General features: G+C 37.2%; 1 protein-coding gene across 2 annotated transcripts in view; it reads left to right on the top strand.

Moving 5' to 3' along the window:
• TBC1D32 (TBC1 domain family member 32) overlaps positions 1-25,101 on the top strand; it is a 289,724-nt gene that overhangs the window by 30,831 nt on the left and 233,792 nt on the right. For both annotated transcript variants that reach the window (XM_045294624.1, XM_045294625.1), the window contains exons 3-5: positions 6,898-7,075; positions 21,614-21,682; positions 23,779-23,904. In XM_045294624.1, coding sequence (XP_045150559.1) covers positions 6,898-7,075; positions 21,614-21,682; positions 23,779-23,904 — 373 coding nt within the window. The remainder of the gene's footprint in view (positions 1-6,897; positions 7,076-21,613; positions 21,683-23,778; positions 23,905-25,101) is intronic.

Raw genomic sequence — 25,101 nt, 5'->3', positions numbered from 1 at the left:
TTGACACAATGGATGGATTGTGATAAGAGTTGTATGAGTCCCCAATAAAATGATTTAAAAAAAGTGCTGAAAAACCTTGGCTTATACACAAGTATATACGATAACCTTTACATATGTAAAAAAGTAACCTTTCCTGTTACTGTCTCATTCTCTCATTTTGTTTTCTTTTTCTTATTGCTACTGATTAGTAAAGAACAATATGTGGGCACTTTTTATGCTTATTTTCAATGTCTCCTCACTAGAATGTAAATTCTATAAAATATAAAGTTTTATAATTTTGTCTATATCATTCTTAATGCCTAGAAGATAGTGACTGCTATTTTAGGTGCTTAATTGGCATTCATTGAAAAAGTTAATGAAAGTTCCTGTTGCCAATATAACCAGCCTGATTTATTGATATTTGAAGTAATTTTGGTTTTAGCAATACATCATTTCATCATTTTCTTTTGTTCATCATCAATCACATAGTCATTACACGTTTTAAGTGTAGCTACTTATGGAGCAACCAGTATGAACAGGAAACGTACCATTCAATATTCCATAGTCTAATGAGGTGTTTGACATTATATTGCAATAGAAATGTGAAAGAGTATTTTCTATGCAAGGTATGACTGCACAGAAGGTCACTTGGTATAGAAAGGCATATGAGTAAGAATACACATTAAGCGGCTATGATAAAGAGGTACCACAACACAGTGCTTCAAGCAGGATCCTCAACAAGATGGATTGACACGGTGGCTGCAACAGTGGGCCCCCTGCTTGAATTGACTGTCGGGTGGTGTAGGAATGGAAAGCATTGCATTCTGTTTTGTCTGTGGGGTCACTTTGGGTTGGAGCTAACCTGATACCACCTAACCACAGTAAAAAGCAAGAAAAAGGTATTTTTTTCTTTCATGTAAGAGTTCAGAAATTTGTTTGTGTAGAGTAGAAATACAAATCTGTCAGTGCCTCCATCCAGGGAAACTGACTTGTATTATTTTGCAGTTCCATCATATCTTAAGGTAGGGACTCACAAACTTTAAAAATAAAAGCCACATTATAAATATTCTAAACTTTGTGAGCTGTTATGGTATTAATGTAGCCACAGTTATGTAAATAAGGAGCCTAATATGCTTTCCATTATAATACATCTTTTTCATTAAAAATGCAGGTGGTAGGCCATAGTTTTCAAGCCCTTCCTACATTATCTTTCATGAGCATTGTTGAAGCAGGTATGCTATCTTTCTAATTGTTCTCCAGCCTGGCCAAGCAAAGAGAGAGAAGAGGGCAAGTAGCTTAATTTCCATCCCCCACATCTCACTTTCATTAACTAAAACTTGATCATATGCCCAAGTCTATATCTGGAATGTCGACTGGGAAATGTATTATCTATTTTTTGATCATGTCTCAGAGTGAAAACTTAGAGGAGTTGTTCTAATACTTCATGAAAGAGAAGGAGGGTAGATATTAGGGACATTAACAGAGAATCTTATACGGATCATTCAACCTGACAAAAGTCACGAAAGACTGAAAGTATGCTAGTCACTTATAATTTCAGCTTTGGTTATGTTAATTTTAATTCCAAAAATTGTTAGAATATCCATTCTGGAAAATACCTTAAAATGGAATCCAAAAATCCTTATTTTGGAGACAAGAGAGGCAAATAAGTGACTTGTCTTGTGTGGTAGAGTTGTTTGATATTGGCGTCCATTGTAGTTTGTCTTTCTGGGACACTTTTTACTATCAGAAAATATTCTCTTCTTTAGCTATTTGCATTATTGACTTCCTGCTTATCTATTGTAACTTCCTAAGGGAAATAATCTGGAATATTCATATATGAACTTTAATCCCTTAACAGTGTTCTCCCTATGTATTGTTAGTTGCTTGTCTTTGACCTCTGAGAAAGTAGTGAGCCATAGCTTTTTGCTGAATTTTGGTGCGTTATAAACCATGTCTGAACTGCTGAGTCATTAAAAACCACTGAAGAAATCATCAAGTTGAAACTTGATCAGATTCATGGAGACTTCCATTGAAGACAAGTGGACAACAGAGATATTAGTGAACTACTCAGGGTTCTTGGGCAGTGCAATACCATTAAAAATACCTAGTTTTCATGCAAGATGCAGTTTAATATAGGGGTGAAAGAAAGTTTGAACTTTCCTCCTGTTATATATCTTCCGTTACTTGCATATTCCTTATTTTAATGATCTTTTACTCTTTGGCATATCTTTATTTGTTATTGATGGCCTAATTTCCCTCTCTATTAGAACTTTGAAACTTGATTTTAATTGTAGAGTAACTAAAACAAATGGAATAACTGAAGAAATCAAAGAGCTGAAGAAAAAATTTCAAAGGGCGTCCCAGGAAGACAAAGTCAAATATTATAATGACATATGCAAAGACATAGAATTAGAAACCCAAAAGGGAAGAACACACTGAGTATATCTTGAAGTGAAAGAACTCAAGAAAAAATTCAAGTCTAGATTTGCAATCTTGAAAGATTCTATGGACAAAATATTGAATTATTCAGGAAGCATAAAAAGAAGTTGGAAAGAATACATACTAAGCAGCAGCCAAGAGATCAAAAGACATACTGCATTAGGTATTGGATCAAGAGGCAATTATGTGAACATGGCTTACAATCAGGAAAGGTGTGCGGCAGGGTTGTATCTTCTCATCATACATATTCAATTTGTATTCTGTGAAAATAATCAGAGATGCTGGATTATTACTATTAAACTGTGATGTGCAGATGACACAACTTTGCTTGCTGAAAGGATGGATTGAAGCATTTGCTGATGAAGATCAAGGATTGCAGCCTTCAATATGGTTTACAACTCAATGTAAAGAAGACCAAAATCTTCACAACTAGACTAATAGGTTACATCATAGTAAATGGAGAAAATTTGAAGTTGACAAAGATTTTTGTATTCCTTGAATCCACAACCAAGCCCCATGGAAGCGGCAGTCCGTAGATCAAAAGACACATTGCCTTAGGTAAATCTGCTACACAAGACCTCTTTAGAGGATTGGGAAGCAAGATTGTTACTTTGAAGATGAAGGCGTGTCTTACCTTAGCCGTGTTATTTTCAGTTGCCTCATCTGCATGTGAAATTTGGACATCATGGGCTGCTAAAAGGACAAACCAATGTGTCTTGGAAAATGTATGAGGTAGCGCGCATCGTAAAGGTAAGGATGGCGAGACTTCATTTTAGAGACCAGTCTCTGAAGACGGATATCATGCTTGATAAAGTAGAGGGACAGCGAAAAAGAGGAAGGTCCTGAAGGAGATGGATTGACTGCAACGGTGGACTCAAGCATAGGAACAATTGTGAAGATGGTGCAGGACTGAGCAGTGTTTTGTTTTGTTGTATATTGTGTTGCTGTGGATACGAACACTCAATGGCACATATGAACAACAACTTTATTAATTTTAGATGCTTCTTATGTTAGGATGGTAAGCATTCTGGTATTACATGGAGTTTAAAATTATTTTCTAAAGAGACATGATTATAGTAAATACATAAACTTTATGTGATCTCTCTCAATGCTTTTGAAATTGAGTTCTTCTGCGTGTTGGCCCATAATGGATATTTCTTACTGCAATTTAAAAGCAGATGTTAGAACTAAGTCTATAGCTAAACTACATCTTGCATATATCAGAAACATTGAATATACACCTGCATTAAGTTAAAGTTAAACTGGGTTTTATTACTTACAAAGTGATAGGGTACACTATTAATTTCATAAATACAGACAATTAATACCTACTAACTAAAAGCCATAGAGATGAATATTTCTTAATTCTTGATTTGAAGTAAAACAAAAAATGAATTCATATTCGTCTTTGAATAATATTATAATCTCACGACTCTATTTCTAGCAGTATCATTAAGTTTATTCCTAGAAGAGTTCTAAAATATTTTATTGGTTAGATAATGAAAGTATTTTATTGCTAAGAGCAAAGTTTTATATGAGCTATTTGATTTCCTTGTGGTTTCATTCATTCATATGTAAAAATTAACAATAGTTGCCTTGCATAGATCTTTTTTTTAAAAAACATTTTATTAGGGGCTCATACAACTGTTATCGCAATCCATACACACATCAATTGTGTATAGCGCATTTGTACATCATTCTCAAAACATTTTCTCTCCACTTAAACCCCCGACATTAGGTCCTCATTTTTCCCCTCCCTCCCCACTCCCCCCTCCCTCATGAGCCCTTGATAGTTTATAAATGGGTATTTTGTCATATCTTGCCCTGTCCGACGTCTCCCTTCACCCACTTCTCGGTTGTCTGTCCCCCAGGGCCGAGGTCACATATAGTTCCTTGTAATCGGTTCCCTCTTTCTTACCCATTCTCCCTTTACCCTCCCTGTTTCGCCACTCACATCACTGGTCCTGTAGGGTTCATCCGCCCTGGATTCCCTGTATTTTCAGTTCCTGTCTGTACCAGTGTACATCCTCTGGTCTAGCCATACTTGCCTTGCATAGATCTTACATGACTTAATGAATGTTTGCCTTTTTTACTTGAACCATAGATGACATATTTTAAATTCTACATCTATTGTTTTTTTCAAATTGTTAATTTTGCAGCATTCCTTCAGAAACTTCTTATGGCTGGTATAAGCACAGCATGTCTGTTAATACTGGTTTTTACTGTAATAATTACAAATTATTTACCTATTTATTTTTCATATGATTATACCCGGGGAATTAATCTATAGGACTTATCATTATAGGTATCTGTTTTTCAAAAGTTTGCTGTACACTATTTTGCATTTATGAAAAGTCTACATTAGTACCTGCCTTCTGTAGCCAAGTTCCCTCTCTAGGAATTACCCTGAATATTTTACATTGTTGGATTATGTCTGTGAACTCAATGTGTGTTGTTTTAGGTTTTATGTATTTAGTATGAATTGGTATGTTGTATTTTGGGTCTGAGATGGCTTAAAACATTTTCCCTTATAAATTAACGGTAATTACTTCTTTGGTTTATCCTATTTTGACTTGTGGACATAAAGTTTCATAGGAATGCTGTCCTTTTAGATTGTGAAGGAAGCCCATTAATTAATCATATAATGAGTAGAAGAACTTGATTATGCCAATTTTTTGGTGTCCATTGATAGGGGATTTATTTACTTACTCTTAGAGCTTCTTTCTGTAGTGTTTATTTTATTGTTAAGCTATCTATTCACTGGTGACTATCAACCAATTTCTTACTTACTGATTGTCTCATTATCCAGTGTTTCACATTCATGACTGTAGTTAGAAAAATCTGTTATCTGACTATTTTGTAGAGCAAAATCTATTTTGCAAAGATGAGGTGTAAGAGGAGAGTAACAATTGACTGATTGTTAAGGCTATGTGTCAACTTGGATATTGAAAATGTACCTAATTTTTTTTAACTTAATTTTGGGAATTATTATTCTTATCTTTCTGTGTGGACATTTACTGGAATTTCGTGCAAGTATTAACGTCAGAATTTTCTGGAAGTTTGGAAAAAGACATTTATTCTATAATGAAATTTATAGGTTTTTATGGGTCATTTTCTATGATATGCTTAGCATGCAGATCATTTAGATAGAAGTTGTTTTTAATTAAATCAACAAATTGTAACTTTTCAGAAAACAGGGACTCATGTTGTTTATGTGTTTGTGTCTAGCTATAGAGGAGGCTAGGAAATGTAGCTTAGCCCTGTGCCCAGGTATAATCCAATCCTGTGGAAGAAAAGAGAAACTTTTGGTGAATAGAGGTTGATTGCTACCAGGGCATTCTGTTGCTTCGGTGTTATTTGAAGATCAGAATTTATCAGGGAGAAAGCTGGGTCTTCCTGGCTCAGTTATGCTGCATGTACTTAGCTCATTCACTTAAGGAGTGATCCCAAGACTCCTACCTGCTCTTTTTATCCCTGTCCTCTTCTAAATCCACCTGGGGATTTTGGCAGCCCCTTATCAATGTACTGCTGCAACCATTTAAAAATTATCTGGAACAACATTTTATATGCATATATTAATGATATTGCTCGATAATATTCACAGTCTGGTGGGTCACCTTTTTCTCTTTCTGAATGGGTACAGATGAGGATCTCTTCCAGTACTTGCCATAGAATGGTGAGTGTTGTCAGTGCTGCTTCACTTTTTGCAAGGTGGGAGAGTTACCTATTTTGGTTTTGATGGATATTTATCGATAATAAATGATTTTGAACATTTTTCATGTGTCTATTGGTCATTTTAATGTCCTCTTTGGTTAAATGTCTATTTAGTGCTGTGCCCATATGATTGAGTTGTTGTTAAGTTGTCCAAGTTTTATATATTAGTTTGATTAGATCTTGTCAAGTACATGGTTTCCAAAGATAATCTCTTAGTTGGTAGCTTGCCTTTTCACATTTTTTAGTAACACCTTTTGATGAACAAGAGTTTTTAATTCTGATGAGGCTTTATCTACTTATTTTGCCACTTGATTTTTGTGCTTTTATTATATTAGTTTTTCTCTTGTGGAAAGCAAGCTATAATAGTGTTATCCATGATAGTTCTTCTAAGGTGTTTAAAAAAATAATTTTATAGTTTCTGTTTGTACTTTTAGGTCCTTAATCCATTTTGAATTTGTTTAAAATATTTTTATATGTTATAAAGCAAGCCTCCTCCTTTTTCATTTTCTTGTATGTGGAAATCCAATTTTTGAAGCATTGCTTATTGAAGTCTTCTTTTGTCATTAAATGGACTTAGCACTCTTGTCAGAAGTCAGTTTAAACTCTAAATATCTGGATTAATTTCTGGACCCTTAAATATATAGAATGGTGCTCTGAAAGGATTATTATTTTTCATATTAAACAGAATCAGATAGTTGCCTTAGTAGACTATTTAAATATGTGTTGATATGCTTCCTTTTATTCAGACTGTTTTTGAACTTAAAGGTACAAAGAAATGATGCACTCCTTGAAGAACATCATGACCGTCGTGGTGGAATCTCTGATGAACAGATTTGAAGAAGATGAGCTACGAGTTCAAGAGAAGCAGAAAAAAACCCCAAAGGAGAAAAGCAATAGTTACTGCACAGACAATAGCTCTGATAGTGATTCTTCATTCAACCAGGTGCGTTGCTTTGTTTGGCATTTTTATCTTGAAATGATATTTAATAATAAATAACTCAAATAAATTCTGTATGAATTCTGTGCTGGGAAGATAGAAACACCAGCAATCTGTTATTTAGATTCCTTCATTTTTCTTAACTTTGGATATGCCGTCAGGCAAAAAAACAAAAAAAAACAGTCAATAGAGAAAGACATCCTGTTTGGTAAATTGCAGAGTCTGCACCAGTGAGGGAAACTCGTAAGGAGATAGATTGACAGACTGGCCGGAACAACAGCAAACATAACAAAGATCGTAAACTGTACACTACTAAGCAACGGCATGACTTTTTCTGTTCTCCATGAGGCTTCCTCCAAAGCCTGTGTCTTTTTTCTATGGTTTACTGGCTGCATACAGCTGGGGTTCCGATCCTAGGTGCGCCACTTATTATATTAACTGTGATTTCTGACCAATAAATTTCGTCTTTGTGCCATCATGCTTCTTATTTTTAAAATGGAAATGGTAATTCCTTTTGTCTCATAGGGTCATTGAGAAAACTGAGTTAATGTGTCTTAAATGCTTAGCACTGTGCCTGTCACACAGTTGGTGTGTTTGTGACATAATCTGCTGTCAGTTTGAGAGGATTAAGAGTGAAGGGGTGGAGTTTAGCCTGTCAGCCAGGTGGCAGCTTGATGACCTAATTTGGAGGCGTTAAGGGGATAAATAGTAGCTCACTGGGAGACATTGCAGCTGACAAGACACATGGAACTATACTAGTGGCCTTAGCTGGAGGAGCCACATGGAGACCCCTGCCAGCGCGGAGATGCTTACAGTGTCACTGGATCCACAAGACTTCCTAACCAGTGGCCTGTGATTTTCCTGCATTTGCCATCATTGCATGTGTTTCTTGAGTCTGAAGAGGACTTAATATGTTGGTATCAGACATATGGGCTAATAACGGATTTGTGGACTTGATTTGGACTGGGCTAGGATGTTTTTTTAGTTTACAATACTCTTTATATAAAGCTCTGTCTTATACACATATGAATGTCTATGAATTTGTTTCTCTAGTCAGCCCAGACTAACACAGTTGGTGTTCCATAAATATTAGCATTTATTGATGTGGCTATGTTTTAAAAGGTGTACTGCAGCAGGAGGCCCCAGTAAAATTATTTATAATTAAAAAAAAGGTGTACTGCAATGGATTTATATCCTTCCTCTTCTCCCACAGTATTCAGTGTAGTATAGGACAGACAATCTGCTATTTTATAGTGAGCAAGCTGAACCCCGGGCTATCTACTCTGTAGGTTGAAGGTGAATTTGTGGTAACTCACCAATTATTATTGAATAATGTGAATTTGTTTAAGGCATTTATGCACCCCCCCTTCTCTTTCAAGACAGCATCTTAAAACCTATACTAGGCAGAACAATATCTCTCCTCTGCCCAATTAAAACTGTCCACATCCTTACCCCCAGAGTTTACATACATGTTAGTTTACATGACAAAATGGATCATTGTTGATATAATTAAGGATTTTGAGATGAAATGATTATCTGAGTGAGCATAACAAGTGTCCTTATCAAAGAGACACAGAAAACTCAGGGTCAAAAGTAATGTGACCAGGAAGTAGAGATCCCATTGATGCAATTGCTTTCTTTGAAGAGGGAGATCATGCTGACGGGATTCAAGTGAACTTTTCTTGTCCGTGTTAGGTGCCGTCAAGGTGGTCCTGACTCACAGGGATCCTATGTACAACAGAATGAAAGACTGCCCAGATCTGTATCACCCTCACAATTGTTATGTTTGAGCCCGTTGTTCAACCAGTGTGTCAGTTCATCTTGTCAAAGGTGAAACCAACCATCTACTTGACCTGTCCTTTTCCAGGACTGGCCTCTCCTGATAACATAACCAAAGCACATGAGACTGTCTTGCTAACCTCACTTCTAAAGAGCATTCTGGCTGTACCTCTTCCAAGATAGATTTGATCTGGCAGTCATTTGTACTTTTAATATTTTTTGTCAATACCATATTTTAAATGCATAGATTCTCATTGAGTCTTCCTAATTCAATGCCCGACTTTCTCATGCAAAATGGGAAATTGGAAATACCATGACCTGGGTTAGGCACATCTTAATCCTTAAAGTGCTTTTCAACACTTTAAAGAGGTCTTGTACAGCAGATTTGCTAAATGTGATATAGTTTGTTTTTTTTTGTTTTCTGTATAATCTCTTGACTGCTGCTTCCGTCGGTATTAACTATGGATTCAAGCAAGGTGAAATTCTTGACAACTTCAACTTTTTCTTCCTTTATCATGATGTTGTCTGTTGGTGCACTTGTGAAGGTTTTTGCTTTCTTTATATTGAGTTGAAATCAGATGGAAGGCAACAGTCTTTAATTGTCATCAAGTGCTTCAAGTTCTTGCTTTCAGCGAGCAATACAGTATCATCTTCATAGTGTAGGATGTTAATAAGCCTTCCTTCAATCCTGATACCATTTTTCTTCATATGATCCAGTTTATTTGATTATTTGCCTATAGCTCAGCATATAAATTGCATACTTATTGCTCAGCTTAAGTATGGTGAGAAGATACAACCCTGTCACACATTTCCTAATTTTAAACCATGCATTTTTCCCTTGTTCTGATTTCCTCCTGATCCTCGTACAAGTTCCTCAAAAGCACAATGAAATATTCTGGAATTCTCACTTTTCTTAAGGTTATCCATAATTTGTTATGATCCACACCGTGGAATGTCTTTGCACTGCCAATGAAACACAAGTAAACATCTTTTTGGTATTCTCTGGCAGCTCCCTGTGAATGTAATGTACTGCTGCAAGTGCTGGTGGATGATCGTCAGTAAAATTTTACTTGCCTGTGGTGTCAGTGATATTGTCCTATAATCTGAGCATTCTGTTAGGTCACCTTTCTTTGGAATGGGGACAAATATGGATCTCTTCTATTCAATTGGCTAAGCTGTCTCCCAAATTTCCTGGCATAAACTAGCGAATTATTCTTCTGTCTTCTCGAGCTGCCCTTTGAACATTTTTGTTCATTTCACATCCTCATTTCTTCCATTTGCTTTAGCTACTCGGTGGTTAAGAGCAAGTTGCAAGTTTGTTCTGCTATCCACTTTGGTCTTTTCTTTCCTTCCTCTCTTTCAGTGACCCTTTGCTTTCTTCATGAACAATATTTGTGATGTATTCCCACAGCTCATCAGGTTTCCTCTCATTAATGTTCAATGCATCAAATCTGCCCTTGAGATATTCTTGAAATTCTGGGGGGGAGGGGGAGGGGCAGGAATGTCCAAGGTTGTTCTTTGGCTTTCGTGCACTTGTGTTCATTTTCTTCAGATTTAACCTGAACTAACATATTAGCTATTTATGATCTGTTTGCAGTCAGCCCCTGACTTGGTTATAGCTGCTGATATTGAGCTTTTCCATCGTCTCTTCCCACAGATTATTCCACTGTGTATTCCATCTGGAGATGTCTATGGGCATTAATGCCTTTTGTGTGTTGTTGAAAAAAGGTATTTGCTATGAACAAGAAAGGTCTTGCAAACTTCTATAATGTGATCTCCAGATTAATTTCTATCACCAAAACCACATTTTTCCTTCCTCTTCATTTCCCACTTTTGCATTCCAATCACCATTAATTATCAATGCATCTTGATCGAATGTTTGACCATTTCCACCTAAAGATGTTGGTAAAATTCTCAATTTTTTCATCACTAGCTTTCGTGGTTGGTGCATAAATTTGAATAGCAGTTATATTGATAGGATTTCCTTGAATTCGGTTAGATAGAATCTCATCACAGACTGTATGCCATTCAGGATTAATTTTGATTGTCCTTTTTGACCATGAATGCAATGCCATTCTCCTTGATTCTGTCATTCCTGGCATAGTGGATCATTTGAATTTCTGATTCAAAATGGCCAACGCCAGTCCATTTCAGCGGTGATCTTTAGGTGGTCATTTCAACTTTTACCACTTCACTTTCTCCTAGAGTCATATTTCATACACTCCACGTTCCAATTCTTAGTAGATTTTTGCAGCTGTTTCATCTTTTAAAATTTTTATAAAAAATCATTTTATTGGGGGCTCATACAACTCTTTTCACAATCCATACATCCATCCATTGTGTCAAGTGCATTTGTACATTTGTTGTCATCATCATTTTCCAAATATTTGCTTTCTACTTGAGCCCTTGGTATCAGCTCCTCATTTTTCCCCTCCCGCCCTGCTCCCCCCTCCCTCAATGAACCCTTGATAATTTAAAAACTATTATTATCGCCACTCTCACCACTGGTCCTGAAGGGATCATCTGTCCTGGATTCCCTGTGTTTCCAGTTCCTATCTGTACCCGTGTACATTCTCTAGTCTAGCCAGATTTGTAAGGTAGAATTGGGATCATGATAGTGGGGGTGGTGGGGTGGGTGCAGGAGGAAACATTTAAGAACTAGAGGAAAGTTGTATGTTTCATCATTGCTATACTGCACCCTGATTGGCTTGTCTCCTCCCCAGCGACCCTTCTGGAAGGGGATGTCCAGTTGCCTACAGATGGGTCTTGGGCAGCTGTCTCATCTTGAGTTATTCCCAATAAGCAAATGAAATCTTGAAGGTTTCCCTCCTATAGGCTTTATTTACTCCATTCACCTCACCATGGTGGACTGTAATTTGAGAAAGCATCTCCTCCTACATTTCGAGTGTGCTGACCTGAGGGCACCCCTCCTCTGGCTCTATCTCTGAGATTACTCTGTTCCATTCTTCAGGTCTTCAGTGTCTGACAATGTTTTGAAGCTATGCCTAAGGTTCTCAGTGGGTTCTTCCTCCGAAGTGGGCAGCCAGCTAGTTCCTTATTCATTGTTCTTCGTCTGGATGCTCCACTGAAACCTGTTCACTTTGGGTGACCCTGCTGGCGTTTGAAATCCCCGTGACCTAGCTTCCAGCATGACAGCAACTCACAAACCACCACAATATGACAAACTGACAGACAGACAGTGGACCACATTTCCAGTCTCTCTGAAAATCTCGCAAGCTCTTACTACTGAGAAATTCTACTTTTGAGGTTTTCATTCTGTTGCGTCAGGATGACTCGTTCCAAATCTCCTCCTCTTTCCAGCAGCATAAGTCAACCACAGCATAGTCACAGCCCCACGCACAACACTCCTGAAACCATCTATCTCTCACTTGAGGCTGTAAATCTCTCCATTAGCAGATAGGCTCACATTTTTGTCCCAGGGAGTGGCAACTGATTTTGAACTGCTGGCTTTGAGGTTTGGAGTCCAGTGCTTACCCAACAGTGCCATCAGGGGTAGCTACCTGCAATTGATACACTTTTAATTATTCTTCCGATTTATTTCATAAGAGGGAAAGGTTGAATGGAGCCTAAAATCTTAAATACTCTGAAGAGAGTGGGAAAAGTAGCTGAAATTAGAAAGTAAAAAGAAAAATGGAGGTAGTAGTGTGGCTTCCTAGAGTGAGAGTGAGGGGAGGGCAGGTTTGAGCTTAGTTTGCTCACTTGTTTGTTTTAGTAATCCTTAGGGAGTCAATTTGATATCAGAAAATGTCGTTCTTTGTTAATAATGCCAGTGCTTTAAAAAATCAATATCTAAAGATTTTATTGACTGTAAAATATGAATAGGCTTCTGTTATTACTTCCCAGTATGTTTTCTTTTTCAGAATAGTACAAATGTTCTCTTTTGTTCAAATATAATTAGAACTTCTAGGGAATAAGAAAAATAGCTTAGTATTTGGAAACATCTTTAAGCTCATGTTTTTGCTTTGTTATGGTGTCTTTGTTCTGTACTTAGGCTTAATGAAGTGTGGGTGCACATTATTATACACTTTAGATGTACTCAAATTTGCAAAAGGCATTCTAGATAAATGAAGCATTCTGAGTTTTGAACAAACCAATTTTGTATTTCGGTTTTGTCATTGATGAGCTATAGATCTTGGTTTCTTCACTTCTCTGTGCCTCAAGTTTCAGTAGAAGGATTTTACAGGTGTTCTGTCTGGGAACTTACCTTCTAGGGCAGTGGTTCTTCACCTGTGGGTTGCGATCCCTTTGGGGGTCAAACAACTCTTTCACAGGGGTCACCTAAGACCATCGACAAACACATATTTCTGATGGTCTTAGGAACCGAGACACTCCTTCCTTCTCTATCTGTCTCCAGGCCGGGCCACATGCAGATATGCCCACATATGAGTACCCATGCTACACCATGCTTCAAGACAAAATTTCATTTATTTGTAACTAAAAATAAATATTTCACAATATATAATTACATATTGTTTTTGTGATTAATCAGTATGCTTTAATTATATTCAATTTGGAACAATGACAATACATCTTGCATATCAGATATTTACATGATGATTCTTAAGAGTAGCAAACATAGTTATGAAGTAGCAACGAAAATAATTTTATGATTGGAGGCCCACCACAACAAGAGGAATTGTGTTAAAGGGTTGTGGCATTAGGAAGGTTGAAAACCACTGTTCTGGGTTTTCTTTGTGTGTGTAATGATTTAGCATATCTTAAGCATTTTGAACAGTGCATGCTACATAAGCACTTACATAGTTTTTGCTGTCATCATTGTTATTCTCATTGGGTAAATTTGTTTTTATGAATGAAAAATAAATAATTTTGTAATTAGTCATGTGACAGCCTAAAATAGTATTAGATTTGATATTTATTTTTCCATTTTATTTCTTATAAGTGTTTGAAAATTTATAATAGCTAATTTCTTTAACTGAATGTGTTAGTTTGGGTTGACTAGAAAAACAAATTCTTAGACACTCATGTGTATAAGAAAGCGCTTCATATACAAGAGCAATTGAACATTGAGAAAACAACCCAGCCCAGTCCAGATCAAGTCCATAAGTCCGACATTAGCCTATATGTCCGATACAAATCTATAAATTACTCTTCAGACTCACGCAACACATGCAATGATGCCAAATGCAGGAAGATCACAGGCCACTGGGTGGAAAGTCTGGTGGATCCAGTGGTGGTATAAGCATCTCAGTGCTGGTGTGGGTCTTCACGTGGCTCTTCCAGCTCCAGGGTGGTAGCATAGCTCCATGTGCCTTGTAACAGGAATATCTTGCAGGGAGTGAGTTTGTGTCTTGCCTCCAGCGAGCTATTTATCTTCTTAGTGCCTCTAAACGAGGTCATCAAGCTGTGACTTGATTGACAGGCTAAAACTCTTAAGTCTCAACTTGACAACAGATTATGTAACTACCTCACTGGTTGTATGTTTAATGGTTTACTCAGTTTACAAACCAAACATTTAAAATATATAGAGGAGCTTTGTAGTGTAAATTCATTTTGAGGGTGATTTGATTTGGTTTTTAAAAACAGCAATAATGTGAGTGTTCTTCAATATATGTTATAATAAAGGAATTGAGTTTGGTACCACTGTAACATTATGGCATTTATCTGAGGTTTATCGTCTCGGGTAAAAATGTACCTGATAGAAGTGTATCCAAATCTTATTGTAGCATGAGCAGACCCTTCAGTTGGTATCCACATGGTTATATAAGAGGATCAAATACATTGTAGACTTATCAACCTATTCCAGGGGAGGAAAGGGGAACCGATTGCAATGATCGACACATTATCCGCCCCCCCCCCCAAGGGGGTTGAATAACCGAAACCATGGGGGAAGGGATACATACATTAATTATATATATATAATTATAATTATATATATTATATATAATTATATATAAATTATAATTTATAATTTATCAAGGGTCATGAGGGTGGGAGTGGGGGAGGGAGGGAAAAAAGAAGAGCTAATATCAAGAGCTGATACTTTCAAATAGAAAAATATAAAGTATATGTTTAGAAAATAATGATGCCCCCCCCACACACACACACACAACACACACACACCACCATCTACCTCTGGGTTGCCACAAGGGCCAGCTGCCCACCTACCCTGAATCCACGCAGGAGGGAGGCAGCAGTAGGTCTTGGTGGGGCTAAGCCTGGCTCCAGAGGAGACAGAGCTCCATGAAGGGACAGCAGCCCGTGGGGGGTGGAGTGGGTGGCACACAGCCGGCTTCGAAGTCACCCCGGACATGTAGCACAAGCACCCATGGCTGTAAGATGCTGGACTTTTTATTTTCTGGCATGAAAAATACAAATAATTAAACAATTCCATGTAAAAGTCTGCTACCATGGCCAGGCCTGTAATCCCGGTAATAAATAGTCTAAATGCAAAAAAAAAAAAGAAAAAAAGAAAAGAATGATGGCAACATATGTGCAAATATGCATGTTACAATTGTTGTATGAATTGTTAAAAGAGCTATAAGAGTCCCAATAAAATGATCTTTTAGTTAAAAAAATGTTTTTGGAAATATCTACCAATATTGACATAATCATTACATTTTTAAAAAAAATTGTGAATTAGTTGAAGGTTTACAGAGCAGATCACAGTTTTGCATCCAACAGTTCATACACATTCTGATTTAACTCATCCATCACAGTCTTATCAATGTACTGTCAAAAACCCCACTGCCTCCTGCATTTCCTGTTTCTAGTCCTCTTTCTTTATTAACCCTTTGAACTTTGCTGGTGGATAAATGCTGTCCTTTTGCTCTTAATAGTTGATTATTCTGACATGGAGGTGAGTTCAGTTCAAGAACTGAGGGGCCATCCATAGTTTTGGGGTCCCCACCAGTAAGTAATGCTCGATTTGATCTTTAAGTATACTTGGTCTATTTTATGATTTGGAGTTCTGTTCCATACTTTTCTCCCACTTTATGCAGGTTATTATAATGTGATCCTTTTCAAAGCAGTAGGTCGTGGTGCCTAGGCACCACTTTTTTGCTGAGTTGTGGAGACTAATGTTTGCATGGCTCGTTAGTCCTTTGGGATCATTGTTTCCATATGTACTTTGACTTTCATCACTCTTCTGTTGTACCTTCTGTGTCTACTCACAAGCTTGGAGGACCCTAGTTACTTACAAAATGTGTTAGTGAGGGATTCTGCCAACTAGACATTTCTGGATAGGGGTGGGGTCAAACCTGTCAATCAAGCCACAGCCTGGTGCCACCTTGATGTCATAAGCCTTTTTTATAAGTGCAAGATGCACAGAGATGAACTCTTTCCTGCTTCTCTACCCGCCTACCTGCTGGAACAATGCCTGCCTCAAGGACTGACCCTCTGTGGGCCACCTGGCCCTGAGACCTGCTGGCGCGTTGCCATGTTTCCAGTGACTTTGGATCCACACGACTCTTCACCTACACGACTCTGCTTCACCATTCTGCATCACCAGCAGGAAGCTACCAGAATCTGAGAGGGCCTGGACTAGCTTCAGACTTGATGTAAAGTTGTAAACTATAAAGTTCTTTCTTTTCCATAGTTGAGTGTCACTGGATTTCTTTCTCTAGACAGCCTGGCTTACCACACAAAAGAAGGCTGCAGAACAGTGTCTTTGTGAACCTTGTACGTTAGGCTGGATTCTCTAGAGAAGCAAAGCTAGTGGTGTTGATATAGGTATATAAGGAGAGAAGTTTAGATCAAGATAAATGGCTCATGCAATTATAGGAGTGGATTAGTCCAATCTAGTCTGTGGGTCAGATGTTAAGTTCAGTGCCCTTCCTGCACCAGGTTGAGGTTGATGGACACGAGAAGAAAAAGCAGGAAAACCAGAGGGTGGTGGGTGTCAGTAGATCAGGTGTATGGCTTGACGTTAAACAAATCCAAAGTTTGTGGGTTCTTATGGACCCTGAGTTGGCAGGCCAAAGCTCCCAGGGTTGGTAGACAAGAGGACAGGCCTTTAAGTTAAGAATTGGAGATCAGTGCTACAGAAGCTGGATCTAGGTCACCAAGAAGGATGGAGCTCTTCATAGGTTTCTACTTAAATACGAAGTAGGCGGACTGTGAGCAGGGCTCACAGCAGATTCCATCATGGAGTTGATTACATTCTATTAGATCACGTTATGGGGAAGGCCTCAACTGCCAAGCCCAACTATCATACCTTATTAGGTCAATTGACCTTGGTGTCCCCAAGACTATGGTCCTGTACACCTACCTCCAGCAACTCATCCTCTCAAGATTTTTGGTTATGTCATAATCACTTTAATCCATCACTAGTTAAACACGAACATGTTGCTTGACAAAGAAAGCAACACTTATAGATGGGGCACTGTTTCCCATCTTTAGGAGTTTTCAATCTAAGAGATATTTACAACTGGGAGGGTTTCAAAATGATCATGGAATAATTCTATTATCTTTTTTTTCCCTATTATCTTTTAATTACATTTTCATGAAGTTTTGAAGGCCCTCTCATATATTCAATTGAACACATATTAGATATTTTTAAAAATTGAATGTTATTGTTGTTAGTTGCCATGGCAAGTTATATATTCATCCACTGAAGCCCAAGAACAACTTAAAATGAAGCCAAACTATAACATAGGCAGCCTTTTCAGTTGGCCCCAAGTATTGGGAGCATGGTTTTTGTGGGATTGACTGTGAGTCAGAAATGACAAAAGACAAGGAGTTCTGGTGGAGGAGCTTTGTTAGGCAGGAACAAAGGCAAGGGCAGAGGTTCTTGGAAAAGAGTGGTCACCATGTCATCAGTGGTTGGAAGGGTGTGCGTGTGACTGGAGCCTAGAGGAAAGGGAGAAGAGTGATGAGAGAGAGAGGGAGGGAAGGAGAGAGGAAGGAAGGGAGAGCGGAGTGATACCACGGATAGATTACGTGATGAAGAGAGTATGTTTTGAGAATGATGAGGGCAATGAATGTACAAATGTGCTTTACACAATTGATGTACATATGGATTGTGATAAGAGTTGTATGAGCCCTTAATAAAATCATTAAAAACAATAATACGTAGAGGCTGAAGCAAGCAAGCTTTCTGCAAGTCATCATGGTGCCTTTGTAGTTGTGGTGAAGCTGACCTCTAGGCTACTCCTACTTTCTTAGTCAACCAGAAGGACTTACTAAGGAAAATCGGGATGGAAACGAAAGATGTCACATAAACCAATGCAGAATTAAATCAGTCATCATTCAGAATTCTAATTTAACCTCATGAAGCCCTAAAAAAAGAGTATATTTTATCCTGAGTAAAGTGGAATGTCTTTTATGGACTTAAGTAAAAAGATTTGATCTCTAAATTTGAGCACCTGAGTTTCTCTGTTACTGTGGAATGGATGGTTGTGTGGAATAGGGTGGGATTAACGTAGACTCAGGAGACCAGTGAGGCTGAATTGAAGTTGTCCAGCCTCGAGTACTTGAATCCACAGTGGACATCAGGGAAGCAGCCGTGAAGAGGTAGGCCAATCTGCTGTAGAAGCCCTCTTTAAAGTGTTTACAAATAAAGATAACATTTTGAGGATGAAGGTGCACCTGACCCAACTCATGGTGTTTTTGTTAGTATCATATGCACGTAAAAACTAGACAGTGGATAAGGAAGACCAAAGACTCATTAATGCCTGTTTATTTTGGTGTTGTTGAAGAATATCGAATATAGCGTGGATTTTCAGTTGAAGGAACAAGTCTGTCAGAGTGCTCCTGCGAAGCGAAGATGGATTTGTCTTATATACTTTGAACGTGTCATCAGGAGTTCCTTAGCAAAGGACATTATGCTTGCGAGGATAGTGCAGGACTGGGCAGTGCTTTGCCCTATTACATATAAGTTCATTATGAGTCAGAACCAAGAGGGCAGCACTGAACAACACCAAATTATACATGACAATGCCTCTGGCTAGATTTCAGCAGGGAGGGAGTGATGAGTCATTGCATTTAAGACATTTAAACTTTGGAGGCTGTCTTGCAAACTTAATGATGGGTTAGATGTAGGAAATAAGAAAAAAGACTGACTCTTATTTTTTATTTAAGGCAATATTTGAATGGAAGGTAGTACCACTCACCAAGACAAGAAAATTTGAGAGAGGAGCAAGTTTGGAATCCGTATCATGAATTCTATTTTGGACAAATTAACTTTGAGATGCTTATTAAACATGTCTGTGACACTGTGAAAGATTAATTATCTAGGTAATGCTGGGCATTAATGCTGATTTACAAATCATTATGTTAAGAGTAAAACAAACAAGCAAGCAAACAAACAAGAACAACAAAACCTAAACTGGATGAGATCACCTCAGGATAAAGATATTGAAGAAAGAAGAGTATTTAACCTGGAAGGAAAAGTGATTTTTGGAAGCCCTGTGGCTTAGAGAAGTTATTTGCCCTTGGTGGCTTTCATATTTCCCAGTTATCAGGAACTGAAAGAATATAAAAATCCCAAACCAAACCCCTTGCCATTGAGTCAGTGTACTTAGGGTGAACCTGTAGACGAGAGTAGAACTGACCTGTGGAGTTTCCGAGGCTGCCGTCGTTATTGAAGCGGATTGGCATATCTTTCTCCTGCTGAGTATCTGGTGGGTTCAAGTCACCAGCCTTTCAGTTAGCAAACAGAGGCACCTCCAGGGCTCACTGAGAAAGTTTGTTGCTAGGGTAAGGTGACATCGAGTCAGCTCCACCCCATAGCACAACAGAACTTAGCACTGCACAGTACGGGGTCAGCCTCACAGTTGTTTCTATGCCTGAGCCCATTGTTGCAGCCACCGTGTCAGTCCATCTCGTTGAGAGCCTTCCTCTTTTCCAACACCCTTCCACTTTACCAAACATGACATCCTTCTCCAGGGACTGGTCTTTCCTGACAATATTTCCAAAGTTTGTAAGATGAAGTCTTGTCATCCTTGCCACTAAGGAGCACTCTGGCCTTATTTCTTCCCATATGGATCTGAGAGAGTATAAGTCCTGTAATATAGTAGGCACTGAATAAGTGCCAGCTATTATTATTGCTATTAAAAATATTTAGGTCATTTAAGAAGGTATTTTATATATGTAAATAGCTTTTGAGAGAAAAGGCTCCTTTCATCTCCAGAAGCTATTCACTTCATTTTATTTATTTATTTCACAAATGATAACGGCATTGCTATTCCTCATTTAGCATTATATTTTTAAAGATCATTTTATTGGAGACTCTTATAACATCCATGCATCAATTGTGTCAAGCATATTTGTACATATGTTGCCATCATTTCCTAAACATTTACTTTCTATTTGAGCCCTTGGTTTCAGCTCCTCTTTTTTCCCCTCCCTCTCTCTACTTCTCTCACCTTTGTGACCCTTTGATAAATTATTATTATTTTCATATCTTACATTGACTGCTGTCACCCTTCCCCCACATTTCTGTTGTTTGTCCCCTGATGTGGGGGATGGGGTTATGCATAGATCATTGTGATCTGTTCCCTCTTTTTCCCCTTCTCCCCTACCCTCCTGGTATAGCTACTCCCATTTCTGTTACAGAGGGGTTAATCTGACCTGGATTCTGTGTGTTGTGAACTCTTATCTGCACCAGTGTACATGCTCTGGTCTAGCCAGAACTGAAAGTCAGGACTGAGGTCATGATAGTGGTGGGTGAGGAAGTCTCAAGCAACCAGAGGGATATTGTGTGTTTCATCATGCTATACTGTGCCCTGGTTGACTCATCCCTTCCTTGTGATCATTCATTAAGGGGATGTCCTATTGTCTACAGGTAGGGTTTGGGTCTCTGCTCTGACCTCCCTTGTTTTTAACAAGATGTTTTTTTGGGGGGGTCTTCTGATGCCTATTACCTGATACCTCATGATCGCACAGGCTGGTGTGCTTCTTCCATTTGGAATTGTTGCTTCTCTGCTAGATGGCCGCTTGTTTAACTTCAAGCCTTTAAGACCCCAGACACTATATCTTTTGATAGCTGGGCACCATTTGCTGTCTTCACCACATTTGCATATGCACCCGCTTTGTCTTCAGCAATTGTGTTGGGAGCATGAGAAACACAGAATGCCAGGTTGTTAGAACCAAGTGTTCTTGCCTTGAGGGAGGGCTTGAGCAGAGGTCCAAAGTCCACCCACCTGTCAATGTATTGTTATGTAAATATATGTACATAGGCCAATACCTCTATTTTTATGAATTAATATATTTACATATATACATACCTATCTTTATACCTCTTTCCATAGCTTTGCTTCCTAGATCTTTCCTCTGTTTCCTTTGTGTAAATTTTTGTAGATGAAAATTTTTAGTCCAGGATTTTTTTTTTTAACCAAAGAATAAGCCTGCAGAAAGACTAAGGAAAAACATAGGAAAGAAAGGGAATACAAAAAGTTCAAGCTATGCCTAGGGTACTATTAATGCCTTTCCACTGATGTATGTTATTTATTTTATCTCTGTGTTTCATTCATCTCATATTCCCTGGTTACAAAATATTTTGTCTTTATGTCTTTTGATTCTTATCACAGTCTGCATATTGTAATTGCTTAGCAAATAATAATAGTTTTCATATACATGAGAGTGCACTGTTCTACTGGGACATTCAATTCCCATTTAAATGCCTTGGGAAACAAAAATGGTAAGTTTGCTGTCAGATCAACATAGATCATTTCTTTTCTTTTATTCAGAATGTATTTTGTGCTTAGAACTATATTGAAAAATCACGGATAGCTTTACTTCTAAAAGTCTATTAAATTAATAAATGTTCTGTCAATTATGTTACAGAGTTACAAATTTTGTCAAGGAAAATTACAATTGATTTTAGATCAGTTGGATCCCGGGCAACCTAAAGAGGTAAGTGTAAATGAACTGTCAAGTTCAGTCAAATATCACATATTTATTATACAAGATTATAATCAGTAGCAGCTGGACTGTTTCTCAGAGAATAAGCCCTTTTTTTACTGGACAATCCTAGCATGATGTACCTGGTGGTAGACTTCTTCATGTTTGAGATGAAACCTTGCAGAGTGAGGGAACTTTTCCTTAGAGAATCTTCATGGTTTATTATGGTTTGTAAGCAGAGATTTTTATTTCCAGTTTTAATTTTAAAGGGATGAAGTTATGGGAAGCTGCCTCTAAAACAATTCCTTTATTGATGCTTTTAAGGTGATATTTTAGTTCATTGATTTGAAAACAAATAAGACCTTCATGTATTGCTCCATCTCTCTTTTTAACTTACAGGAAATGTAAGCAATTTTGACATTTTTATTGCTATTAAAGATATCTCTTTGTTGAATTTTGTATGAAAGTCTGTCAATATGAAATAGAAAGTATAAGAATTTTGGAGTACTTAAGACTTTTGTTTCTACCTTGCCATTTGCTCTCAATTGTCAAAACAAATGATTGCTTTTCTTGAACGTTCATTGGAAAGTAAATGAGTCAATCAAATACCTGGTTGCTGTTGATTTGCTTCTGACTCATGGCAGCCTTGTGTGTTTCAGACTAGAGTGGGAGCCACGGGTTGTAAAGTCGATACTGAGATACATACTGTGGGTGTACTCAAATAACCAACTTTTTTTTCCAACTTTTTGTTTAATAACTAAGTATTTAACCCATTACTCCAGAAAGGGTCTCAACTATATGAAGTTAGGAGAGAGAACAATACTTTTTTTTCTCTCTCAGCATTCTGTTTTATTTTATGGGTTTTCAGTAAATCATTGATAATATCCAAAGGCTAATGAAAGTGTGACTTGACTTTCACATGGTAGCAATTTTACTTTTATTAGTTTAAGACAAATACTTGGTAATTGATTTCAGAATATATATTTTTTCTGCTTATTAAATTAATAAGTTCTGAATTAAATTATGTCCTAATAATTAACTGAAAAGGAGAAATCATTTAACACTCTCAATTAATACCTAATGTTTGAAACTGTCTGTATTCCTTCTTATCCCCATCCTATAGAATGTATTCAGGGATTCTTCTATTGAATAATTGGATTTTACATTTTCAAGTACATATATGCTTTCTTCTTCCCTTGAAAGTTCAGTCTGTTTTCTTGAGGACTGACCCCGCTGTGTCTAACTCCTCATTTTCTTCATCAGTAGGCTTCAGTTGTTTCAGCTGAGAAATGGCTAGTCTTTGAAGAATAGATTGAAATCACTGTGATTACTCATTTGGTGGAAGTGAGTCAGGGAGAAGCTTTGCTCCAAGTGAAGCTATTCTCCAGTGCTGTCCCTTAGGTCAAATTGTATTGAATGAATTCTGATTGGATTCTGAAAGTGATTACTGTAAGTTATATGCTGCCTGTGAAAACACAGAAATTCAATGTTGCATCCCATAGATGAATGATTTTTAAAAATTCTACCTCAGTGGCTAGAAGGTCAGAAAATATGATGTAGCGGCAACTATAATAAGTTCAAAGGAATTGTTTTTGTGAAAATTGTTCATGTATACTGGAATGGGAATGCTTCACCAGGGACATCTGGGCAACTTTTGAAAATTAAGCCTCTTCATCTGTAGGCCCTCCTTTGGAGGCCTTCGGGAGAGGAGGAGGAGTCTGGGGTAAGGCCATTGGACAGTATGCCCTGGTGATTCTATGAAGCCATTGTCCTTGATCCTCTCTTAGCTAGATCTTCATTCCAGACTCTCTTCGCATAGTTAGGGTTTTAAGTTTTACTTTAAAAAACAAAACAAAAATCACCCGTTTTTTCATTCTTTCTCTGCTTAGCACTTAATTGAAATAGTTAAGGGTTGTTTTATTAAACAGCTTCTGATTGCTCATAAAACTTTTTGAGACTCTTTATAAGAGAATCATTTGAAAGAGACATTAAACCCTTTAAAACAATTTTATAGACTCTGCTTTTAAGTAGTTTAGTAACTATTGGGTTGTAGAATTGGTATTGTTTTACTGGCTCGGTATTGATACACATCTTTTAAAACATCTTAGGTGCGATATGAAGCCCTGCAGACGTTATGTTCAGCTCCTCCATCCGATGTTCTGAACTGTGAAAATTGGACCACTCTCTGTGAAAAACTCACAGTCTCTCTCACAGATCCTGATCCTGTGTTTAGTGTAAGAAAAACATTATAGAAATATTAAAATAACTCATGTTTATCCATTCTAGTAGTAAATGAAGTAAACAACAACAAGAAAACAAAACTCACTTAGTGCCATCGAGTCAATGCTGACTCACAGCAAACCTACATGATAGGGTACCACTGCCCCTAAGTTTCTGAGATTCTACCTGTTAACTGGAGTAGAAAGCCTTTAAAGTGCTGAGCGGCTGGTAGTTTCAAACTGCCTACCTTACAAATTGAAGCCCAATGACTAACTATTACACTGTCAGGCATCCTTCAAAAGTGATAGTTTTATCCTAATAAAGCTCAAAGATTTGTTTAAGTTCTGCTTAGCTCATTAGTTGCAAGAATTTTCCTTAAATGAATTAGTTTATTTTTTCATAATTAGATTCAAAGTATAACATCATATTTCATTTCCAGATTGTAGTGGACTGTTAACCTTGTATATTTTATCATTTAAGAGAATACTCAAGTAATTGTGTAATTGTTTTTGAATTAAGAAAAAAATTAAGGTTTAAAAAGAAATCATGACATATAAAATTGGAACAAATTAATTAACACTCATCAAAAGAGTTTGAAGTATTTTCCCAGTGCTTATTTAAGTGCTTATTTAAAGATTGCCTACTTGCTTAAAAGAGAAAAGTTGGAAAATTGTAAAGCTAAGAGTTTAAAAGATAATTTGAGATGAATCATAAAACAAATACAGAAAGTTAAAAAATTGTCAAATTGTTGGATCAATGGAAATATATGATTGATTTATTTTAAATAGTGATTTGCATATGGCTTCAGGAATAGCTATTATAGGATGGGAAGTAAACGTATATTGAAAGTACAGTGATTCTAAAGATAGTATCTTAGTGTGAATAAAAAAATGAAAACTATCAAATTTTAAATATACAATAATTATGTTTTAGAGGCTCTTTTTTCATAATTGATATGAATTTTGGGTTGAAAAAGCACTGAAGTATTCTATATAGAATTTTAAGGCATTAACACCTTATTTGTGTAATTTAAAAATTTCTTCAGCAAATATGTATGTATTGAATACTCACAATGTGTATTATTCCTGTTAGATGATGGCAACCCCAAACTGGACAAGACAGAGGACATCTTTGCCCTCAGGGAACTTACAGTCCAATATAGGAGATAGTAAATAAAGCAAATAGAAAGTATCTTAATACACTTATCTATT

This window comes from Echinops telfairi, unplaced genomic scaffold, assembly GCF_000313985.2.
Source record: "Echinops telfairi isolate 266 unplaced genomic scaffold, ASM31398v2 ScPeMD7_3533;HRSCAF=4204_0, whole genome shotgun sequence".
NCBI lineage: Eukaryota > Metazoa > Chordata > Mammalia > Afrosoricida > Tenrecidae > Echinops > Echinops telfairi.
Note: the sequence above shows the minus strand (reverse complement) of the source record. Positions and strands in the feature narration are given on the sequence as shown.